The sequence below is a fragment of the Nanorana parkeri genome, unplaced genomic scaffold, assembly GCF_000935625.1.
Source record: "Nanorana parkeri isolate BGI_ZX_2015 unplaced genomic scaffold, ASM93562v1 scaffold2147, whole genome shotgun sequence".
Lineage (NCBI taxonomy): Eukaryota > Metazoa > Chordata > Amphibia > Anura > Dicroglossidae > Nanorana > Nanorana parkeri.
In genome coordinates this window covers 27,740-37,694 of record NW_017308415.1, presented here as the reverse complement: position 1 = coordinate 37,694, position 9,955 = coordinate 27,740, and the positions used below count along the sequence as shown (strand labels likewise).

Sequence of the window (9,955 nt, the reverse complement as noted above, 5' to 3'; positions counted from 1 at the left end):
CTCTCTGACTCTATATCAGCCATTCTTAACCAGGGTGCCATGGGGTGCCTTCTGGGTTTCGCAGGAGTGCCTTGAAATATTCACAAAGCATCATGCCTTTCCATGGTGCAGGCAGGCTTCTGATGTGGAGGGAGAACTCTGAGATGTATTCTGATGTAAAAGGGGGGGCTCCTAATGTGATGGGGAACTCTGATGTGAAAGTGGGGCTTTGATGTATGGGGGGCTCTGATATGAAAGGGGGCTATGATGTAAAGGAGGAATTCTGATGTAAAAGGGGGGTTCCTGATGTTAACAGCAGGAAGTTCTGATATGAAAGGAGGCTATGATGTAATGCAGAGATTCTGATGTGAAATGGGGGGGCTCCTAATGTGAAGGGGTAATCTGATGTGAAATATTGGAGGGCTCTGATGTAAAACGGGGGTACTGGTGTGAAGGGGGGCTCCTGATGTGAAAGAGGGCTCTCGATATGAAGGGGGGCTTTTGATGTAAAGATGGCTCATCATTTGAAGGAGGGGACTTCCAATGTAAAAGTGGGTTCTTGAAACGAGGGGGGGGGGGCTTCTGATGTGAAGAGGCCTCTTGATTTGAAATGGAGGTACATTGTGACGTGAAGGGGGGCTCCTAATTAAAACGAGCACTCTGATGTGAAGGGGAACCCCATCTTTTTTCATGGTTAGCATGGGATTCCCCCTTAAAATCCATACCAGACTCATATCCAGGATAAGGGTTTGGTATGGATTTTGTTGGTGGGGGAAGGGGGGGCACATTTTAGACTGGGGGGCCCCAAGATTTTGGATACTTTTAAAGGGTGCATTTAAACACTGTGCTATACAGTATTGTGGGTGTCAGTGGCCCCCTAGTGGACACTCCAAGGGGGCCACTGACAGAGAGAACCCAGATGTTCTGATATATCCCATCACTTTAAACCATTGCCTTCTCTTGGGGTAATGTATCATGTGCTTGATTTTCAGAGGAGGACGAGGACAGTGATGAAGAATCCGATGAGGAGTCGGCGTATGAAAGTGACGAGGACGTATCGGATTCAGAGGACGGCGTCTTTGATGATTCTGTTTGCCCTGACAGTGAGTCATTTCTGTTATTTCAGATGTTTACCCCTCCCCCCAATCTGATATCACTGCACACTTTGAGCTTCTCACAATGTGCATTGGAAGCCGTAGCTAATCAGATAGAGCCCGCCTCATTTCCTGGCTGGAGGACACCCAGCATCATCTAGTTCTTCCCTTCTCAGACTGACTGCCCCCTTTTATTAATTAGACATAACAAGTATTCTGAAAACCCTGACTGTAAGAGTTGTGAAAAGGGGAAACTTGAATTGGGTAGCTAACACCCTAGGTGACCCCCCCCTGCCCCCCAATTCTAGTCCTGGAAGGATTACTTCTCAGTACTGTATTGATCTTTAAAACCATGTCAACCAATTTGTCATTATAAATGTTTTAGGAAGTCGGCCATGTTTATTTTCTCCACCGTCTTTCTGTTGCGCACAGATTGCGATCCCAAACTCTTCGACAACACCTTGCACCTGCGAGAAAAGCACCTGGACATCGAGGAGGTCCTGACAGAAGAAAAGAAACTCGTTGATAATCTGAAGAAGGAATATGACGGGATGGCCAAAAAGGTCGTTTATTAAGACTGTGATACTTCTCGGGTGCATCAACATTCACTGCCGTGTACACAATGTTATACCAAAACTAGCCGCATTGATCAAATGTGTCCGAAAAATCCCAGGCATCCAATGGTAACCCAAGTCTATGTCATGGTAGACCATATGGCCAAAAGTCGGTGGACACCTGACCATCACACCTATATGGGCTAGTTGGACATCCCATTCCAAAACCATGGCCTTAAACATGGAGCTGCCCCGCCCCCCCCCCCCCCCCCCCCCAATCATTTTTTTTGTAGCTATAACAGCCTCCACTCTTCTAGGAAGGCTTTTCACAAGGTTTTGGAGTTTGTCTGTGCGAATTTGTGTCCATCCAGCCAAAAGAGCATTTGTGAGGTGAGGTACTGATGTGGGAGGAGAAGACTTGTCCTGCAGTCCAAGGGGTTCCAATCAGGGCCGGTGCAAGGATTTTTGCCTACACAGGCGAAAGAGCATTTTCGCGCTCTTTCTTTTCTTACTTTTTAAAATTTTTATTCATCTGATTTCTCTTTCAATTTTTTATTTGTTATAATTTTTTTCTAATTATTTGTTAATTTCTTTATTTTTTTAATTCTTACTTTTTAAAATTTTTATTTATCTGATTTCTCTTTCAATTTTTTATTTGTTATAATTTTTTTCTAATTATTTGTTAATTTCTTTATTTTTTTAATCTTACTATCTGTTACCTATTATCATTTTAATTATTATTTTTTACTTATTTTTTCATAAATGCTTAGTTATTTTATATTTGTTTATCAATTTATATTTGTTTTTTTATTTCATTTTTTATTTTTTTTCACTTAACTTTATTGCTATCACACAGGAGCTAGCTTGGTTCCAATTCAGACCGTGGTTCAGGAGTGAATTCTATAAATATATATTCATATCAGAAAGCCCCTTTAATCCACTTCCATGTAAATATGTGCAGTTCCTGACATGTAGAGTCATTTTCATTGTCAGGTGAAAGTAGTCAATGTGAATCTGAAGTCGGCAGAAGAGGAGCTCGAGGCGTTCCAGAGGGAGAAGCAGCAGAAGCTCAATGAGCTGCATGTTGTTGTTCCATTAAAGCTGCACCAGGTACAGTATTGGCCGCTTTTGCTTCCTCCCCATATGACTGATATACATCTCATCCTCCTAGCACACTAGAGCCCGTGTATGGTGGGAGCCCCTCATAACCATAATGGGCACAGCAGATGTGCAGACCCAGGAACTCAGCTCATCAATGGTGGGAGCCCCTTATAATGGGCACACCAGGTGTACAGACCCAGGAACTCAGCTCAGGGGTGGTGGGAGCTCCTCATAATGGGCACAGCAGGTGTACAGACCCAGGACCTCAGCCCAGGGATGGTGGGGGCTCCTCATGATGGGCACAGTAGAGCTGCAGACCTAGGACCTCAGCCCAGGGATGGTGGGGGCTCCTCATGATGGGCACAGTAGAGCTGCAGACCTAGGACCTCAGCCCAGGGATGGTGGGGGCTCCTCATGATGGGCACAGTAGAGCTGCAGACCTAGGACCTCAGCCCAGGGATGGTGGGAGCCCCTCATGATGGGCACAGTAGAGCTGCAGACCCAGGACCTCAGCCCAGGAATAGTGGGAGCCCCTCATAATGGGAACAGCAGATGTGCGGACCTAGGACCTCATCGCAGGGAAGGTGGGAGCCCCTCATGATGGGCACAGTAGAGCTGCAGACCTAGGACCTCAGCCCAGGGAAGGTGGGGGCCCCTCATGTTGGGCACAGTAGAGCTGCAGACCTAGGACCTCAGCCCAGGGATGGTGGGAGCCCCTCATGATGGGCACAGTAGAGCTGCAGACCCAGGACCTCAGCCCAGGAATAGTGGGAGCCCCTCATAATGGGAACAGCAGATGTGCGGACCTAGGACCTCATCGCAGGGAAGGTGGGAGCCCCTCATGATGGGCACAGTAGAGCTGCAGACCTAGGACCTCAGCCCAGGGAAGGTGGGAGCCTCTCATGCTAGGGGGCTACACTCCTATGCATAAATTCTTTATTGAGGAGTGTTTTATTGGTGGATATGAATATATTGAAGGTAAAAAAGGAGAGTTTCATATTACTAAGTATTAATAAGTGATTTTTTGTGTCCTTTGTTCAGGTTGATTACATGATCAATGGGGAGATTCCCAGTGACCTGTCCCAGGCCCTGGTCCTCACTAGCCATTCCCTAGAGAGTCTGCAGCATCGCATCAAAGAGCTGCAAGTGGAGAAGGTGGAAAATAGGGAGCTGTATAAACAGGCCAGAGAGCAGCACAAGCAGCTGATCCGAGAGCGCAAGGAGATGGAGGTCAAAATCCAGAGTAAGTTCTGGCCACTAAGGTTTGATGGGTGGGGGCACAGAGGATAGGGATGAGCCCATCCAGTGATCCACTTTTGGATCTGAAGAGCCCCAGCAAAACTTACTCTTTAGCTGAAACTCTTCAGCAGTCAGTGGTATTCACGGGGGGAGTTGGATGCTGAGGATCACACACTAACAGATCGGATGATAAAGGTCCATTCACTGAGCAGATTGTCATTAGCATATTAATGAAGGAGGAACTAGCAGGTCAGACATCTTCTTTAAAGTACATCCAAACCCAAGAAGAAAAATATAATAAGTTGCAGCTTCTTAGATGTGGTAGCTGCATTATTTTTCTCTTTTTAGTCTTTTTTTCCCCCCCTATGTTTTTACCTGGTGATCCTGCCATTAACTTCCTGTCCTAGGGAGACAACACTTATCACTTAATGTATTGCATTTATGGAGTAGCAGCCTTGCCGCTACAGGAAGACAGGAAGTGTGTTAGGAGTACAGAACACCTATCCTCCTCCTCAGAGGCATAAATGGAAACCTTAGGGCCCTGGTGCAAGAAATCATGAAGGCCCCAATAGGGAGGCAATGTCAGCGCCTTGGTGGTTACTGGGGCCAGGCCCTCTTCGTCCTCTGCAACCCCCCCAAAGTGGCAGAATGCCAGGGCCCGCTTGCCCATACGACCACTGTGACCCTGGCAGTTCCGCCAGTGCCTCTCCTGATTGACATAACGTAGGGGAGGTGTTCTGTAGTTAACAGAGGTGAACTGGACTGGGCAGATAACAGTGTCTGAGCACAGGACGGTAGTTAATGCCTGGCAGGACCAACACAGCAGCTGAGCAGAGACAGCAAATATGAGCACTCTGAGCTGGATGATGGGCAGTCCAGCAGTCTGGAACCTTTTATTAGATGTGGGAATGTGTTACTGACAGCATCATGAAGCGTGGGGTCTGCATACACAACTGACAACCTGCCTCTCTAGGCCACAGCCTATGTTGGGTATGCAGATATTTGGCCTGGTTCCTGGGCCCTTGAGGTCTCTGTGCTAAGTCATATTACTCTCTATGCTTCCCTCCCTTTCTGTCATCTGTGATACAAATTACATTACCTTCTCTTTTATCCACATCCCTTTTACTTCTCTTACCTGCTGGCTCTCCTATGCTACATCACCCAATAATGTAAAGAGTTATTGTGTGAGACATGAGGCCTTCCTTGTTCAGGTTTCTGCCTCCCCTTGTAGTTTTTTACTTAGCATTCAACAGGTCCATATTGTGCCCATGAACTAAAGCTGCAGTCTGGCAGATATTGTCTTGGGGTGGCCAGCAACCATTATGGGCATCTTCTTCTTCCCCGGCCTGTTTTTTTCCAGGAATTACTTCTGTTAATAATTACCTTCCATTTCTCAGGCTTGGAGGAGAAGTGCAGTCAGCAGATGATGATGAAATTTGGCCGCTTGGTTGACCTCGAAGCTCTGCAGACCTTGTCTGTGAACACCACCCTGGAGGAGCTGAAGATAAAATCATCACAAAGGCGGCAGGAGATGGACCAGGAGATAGCGGAGTGGGAGGTAAGACGCCCACTACGGACTTTCTGTTATGGTGCCCAACCTATATCTTGTTATTTTGTATATTGCTGCTGCTGTAACACTATTTAACTTTGAAACTGTGATATAATTTCTGAGACCTGCTGCCCAAAGTAAAAAGGTAGGGATGCACCGATACCGATACTAGTGCCGATACCGAGTATTTGGGGACGAGTACTCATACTCGCCCAAATGCTCCAAAACTTACCTTCGATACCGGAACTTCCGGTCAGAGGGAGATTTCTTCCTGACTGGCAGTGCCGAAGGAGCATGGAGCGGGCTAACTTTCTAATCAGCAAGCTGGGCAGTGGGTTATGACCCGTCTTCCGGTCTTACTGGTTGGCTAGGAAGCCAGCTTCACTTGTTGCTAGGCAGCCTGGCTTCCTGAGCAATCAGGAAGCCGGATGGCACCTCATGACCCACTGCCGGGCTTCCTGATAATCGGGGCATCTCCTACCTTATAGTAAGGTAGGAGAGACTTTTATACAAGCCCCTTTCTCATACATGCCTGCAGGTTAGATGAGGTCTCATCTATACAGCAGAGCTGCTGTCAGCAGATCTTTCTACCCCCATTGCTGTAACCGGTGTGAAGCCCATGTCACACTTGTGATCTTGTGTACTACTTCTGCGTTTTCATGGCGTCACACCATTACTGGCTCCACTGGCATGGCATCGCTCCCTCTCTGTTGCAAATGCTGTGTACTCTCCCTCACCAGCAATTGGACGGAGTGATGACATACTGATCCTGCCATCGAGGGAGCGACACTGCCGAAATAGGTGAGTATTTCTTGGCAATCTCTAGGATTGCAAGGGTGACATGGACCTTATGTGATCACTGATTGTTAAATTGTTACAATGTATCTAGCAGCACCTATCAGGATCAGGTGATTTCAATAGATCAATTTTTACAAAGCAGTTGCTGAAGGAATTGTGGTGAAGGTAGGGGAAAAAAATCCTTTTTCCCATGATGTCACATATTGTTGCTTTCATATTTCTTTTTTTCTGTGAAAAGGCAAAAATAACAGAGAGAAAGAAGAAACTGGTGGAGGTGACCCGAGAGCACACTAAGAAGCTGGACAGATTGAACGAGATCCTGACGGAGAAGAAAGTCATAGAGGCAAAGCTAGATGCTCGGCAAACTGTTGTGGTATGTCTACATCAAAGCTAGCGACTAAACCAGGGCTAGGCAGGGCCGGATTTACTCTCCCCAGGGCCAGGTTCTGCGATTCACCCCCCTTCTCGTCAATGGAGAATGGCAATTCCCGTCAGATGGCAGGGCAGCGGGGTTAGCGTCAATTTTTTTACTGTTTCTTAATTTTTTTATCACTTTTTATTTTTTTATTTAATTATTTCTTCTTCTTTTTTTTTTTATTTATTTCATTATTTTTGTTATCAATTTATTTTTTTTAGATTTTTATTTATCTTATTTACTTTTTTATAATTTTTTTATCTTATTGTTTATTTTCTTATTTTTTAATCATTTTGTTTCTTTTTTTACTTTTTAATTACCTTTTTAATTTTTTTATTTAATTATTTCATATTTGTTTTTAATTTTTATTTATTTAAAAAAAATGTTTAATCAATTAAAAATGTTTTCCACCTAACTTTATTGCTATCACACAGGAGAAAACAATCCCCTGTGTGATAGCAATTGGAGGTTCTCTTTATTGACCCTGTCCCCTCCAGTACAGGAGTTCTAGCACAGTATTGTGCTGGAACTCCTGTGACAGGTGAGAGAGGGAGAGCGCAGCACAGCACGGCACAGCAATTCACAGCTCTCCCCTCTCACTGCCTACAGTCTGCACGGAGCGGTGGGGTTACTTATAACCCGGCCGCTCTGCTCACTGCAGTCAGAGACTCGGGACTCGGCGGCGGAGGACGGAACCAGAGGAGAGAGGAACCAGCGCCCCACTTCTCAGTGCCGCGCTGTGCCCACCGCCCCCCACATTTGCGCCAAAGGCGAGAACCTCAGTCGCCTCACCCTCGCTATGGCCCTGGAGCTGGTGGCGAAGGTTCGGGTTCATTGCATAGAGATGACAAAGGCCAATGTGATCGTTTTGCTTAATGTGACTTTACCCCTCTGTTAGATACCTGTTGTTATGGCTGTAACTATTCTAATGTGACCTTACCTTTCTTATGGAATCTCAGTGTAGCCCTCACCCATATACAGGGTGAGGGCTACACTGAGAAAAATACCAGAAAAATACCCGTTGGTCTTCCGGAGATGAGCTCAGCTACTAAGACCCCGTTCACATATAGCGACATACCTTTGCAGCGGCCGGGATAGCGCGACTTTCGGGGTGACGTTCCAGCGACGGTAGCGCGACCTTCTCCGTCGGGCTCCATAGAAAAAAAGCAAAATCCGCTGAAAAAAGGGTCCGGTAGAAGCGACTTGCGACCGCGACGAGCGACGCGCGACATGGAGTTAAGACAGCTCCATTGAATAGCATTGGCCGTCGACTTCTCGCGATATCGCGCGGCAAAAATGCGCAATATCGCGGCGGAAATCGCGCGACAATTCGCTATATGTGAACGGGGCCTAAGTCCCGTTGTGGCACACAGCAATTGTGTGGACTCTCCAGAATGATCTGTCTTCTGTCTGGGTCTTAAAGGAGAACTATGGGGTTAGGGCTTTTCCATAGTTCTCCTTAGGGTAGGTCCAGCCCCTCCCCTGTCATGGCAGAGAGCCGTGACAGGATCGAGAAGTGAGCGAGCGCCGGTATGTGTTCGCTCACCTCCCGATCTACTGAGCCGACCTGTGACAGTCTCATTGTCGCAGGTCGGCTAGAACTATGAGGTGAGTGAAAAGCACTCACCTCATAGTTCTCCTTTAAGTCTTCGCAAAGCCATATTTATAATTCTTGTGACTGTATTCATCCACCTACATGCTGGTTCTTCTCATTATATGTCCAGAAATAAAACAGCTTCAGCCTAGTCATCTGAACTTCTAGTCCAGATGACTAGGCTTACAGTTGGGTCTGATATGCTGAAGGATCCATTTTTTTCCCTTGCTGTCCATTGTATCCTAAGAATTCTTCACCCACACCAAAGATCTCTGCACAATAGATGCTAATGATTCTGTAGTCCAAGATAAGTACAAGGAGGGCTACTTAGGCTCTTTGAGATAACATAGCGACAGTGGCGTAACAATAGCCATAGCGACCCAGGCGGCCGCTATGGGGCCCGGGTCCAGGGGGGCCCGGCCAGGACACCCCCCTGATGCCGTGCGGGCCACCTGGGTCGCTATGGGTTCGAACGCACCGCTGTTCAGATCACCGTGATCTGTGCAGCGCTGCGTTCTTCTCCATTGCCGCTGCTGAGTCAATGAGAGTCAGCTGCGGTGGTGGAGGAGGCGGGGCCCAGGGGGTCAGCATCAGAGAAGGAGGCGGGGCCGGTGGCGGGGGCGGGGGGCCCGGCGACGGAGGAGGGAAGACGGAGGAAGAAGAGGCGGACAGGTAAGGAGTGTTACCAGCCCACCTGAGGGTGACCCTGAGAGAGAGTCTATGGTGGGCTCTGCAGCGTCACCCTCAGTTGAGCTATGTGGGCTCTTCAAGGGGTGTAACTAGAAATCACAGGGCCCCAAAATTTTGCTATGGGGCCCTGTGATTTCTAGTTACGCCCCTGCATAGCGAGTGTGCACTGGAGACATGAAAGCTCTGAATTTCTGATCATCAGGTTTTATATGAGACTTATCAAACACGCGTAACAAAACGCTTTCGGTGGTATATTTAGCAGACCAAAAGGGAGCAAATAAGAAAAGTTAATTGTTAGTGTTTATAGACACTGTAAGTGATCTCAATGCCCGCAGCCCTTTAATGTAACACTTGTTGATCCGTCTGAGCCTTCTTTATTGCTTTTCAGGGTGCCGAATTCCTGGGGCCCCGTAAAGCAGAGACCCGCGAGAGACAAAAGCTGCTCCACCGTGCTCAGATGCAAGCGGAGGAGATAGAGAGCCTGAAGGAGGAGATCTTGCTGCTGAGCAAGAAAGGAGAGAACATCCTACCGCCCATCCGCCAATAGGAAAAGTCTAAAACCTTGCGTTATATAACCAGTCGTAGATCATCCACGGCGGGGGTAATATGATGTCATGTTTCAGAATTCTGATGATGTTCATAATTATATATTAGGCCTCCTGCTGACCATCTAAACCCTTTTTTCTATTTCCCTTTTCTTGGGTGGCATGGACCCAGTATGGGTTTGCATCCATGCCACCCATGTTTTGGGTAATAGACAATCAAATACATCAGGGATCTGTTGCCACTTTTTATTGCCCTTTTTTGTAAAATAAAATAAAGTTGTACGCTATGGCGATGTCCGCGTTCTTCTTATATGTGTTTTATCTTTTATGGCATTGGAAGCAGCAGTGTCTACCCATAGAGTATTTTTCATTAGACAATGTCGTGTCATTGCCCTTG

The 9,955-nt window shown here is 47.0% G+C and overlaps 1 protein-coding gene across 1 annotated transcript in view; it reads left to right on the top strand.

Moving 5' to 3' along the window:
- CFAP44 (cilia and flagella associated protein 44) overlaps positions 1-9,566 on the top strand; it is a 56,801-nt gene extending 47,235 nt beyond the window's left edge. The window contains exons 30-36 of the mRNA XM_018572852.1: positions 972-1,082; positions 1,506-1,636; positions 2,621-2,737; positions 3,770-3,971; positions 5,365-5,525; positions 6,553-6,687; positions 9,402-9,566. Coding sequence (XP_018428354.1) covers positions 972-1,082; positions 1,506-1,636; positions 2,621-2,737; positions 3,770-3,971; positions 5,365-5,525; positions 6,553-6,687; positions 9,402-9,560 — 1,016 coding nt within the window. The 3' untranslated portion in view covers positions 9,561-9,566. The remainder of the gene's footprint in view (positions 1-971; positions 1,083-1,505; positions 1,637-2,620; positions 2,738-3,769; positions 3,972-5,364; positions 5,526-6,552; positions 6,688-9,401) is intronic.
- Positions 9,567-9,955: the final 389 nt, after the last annotated feature.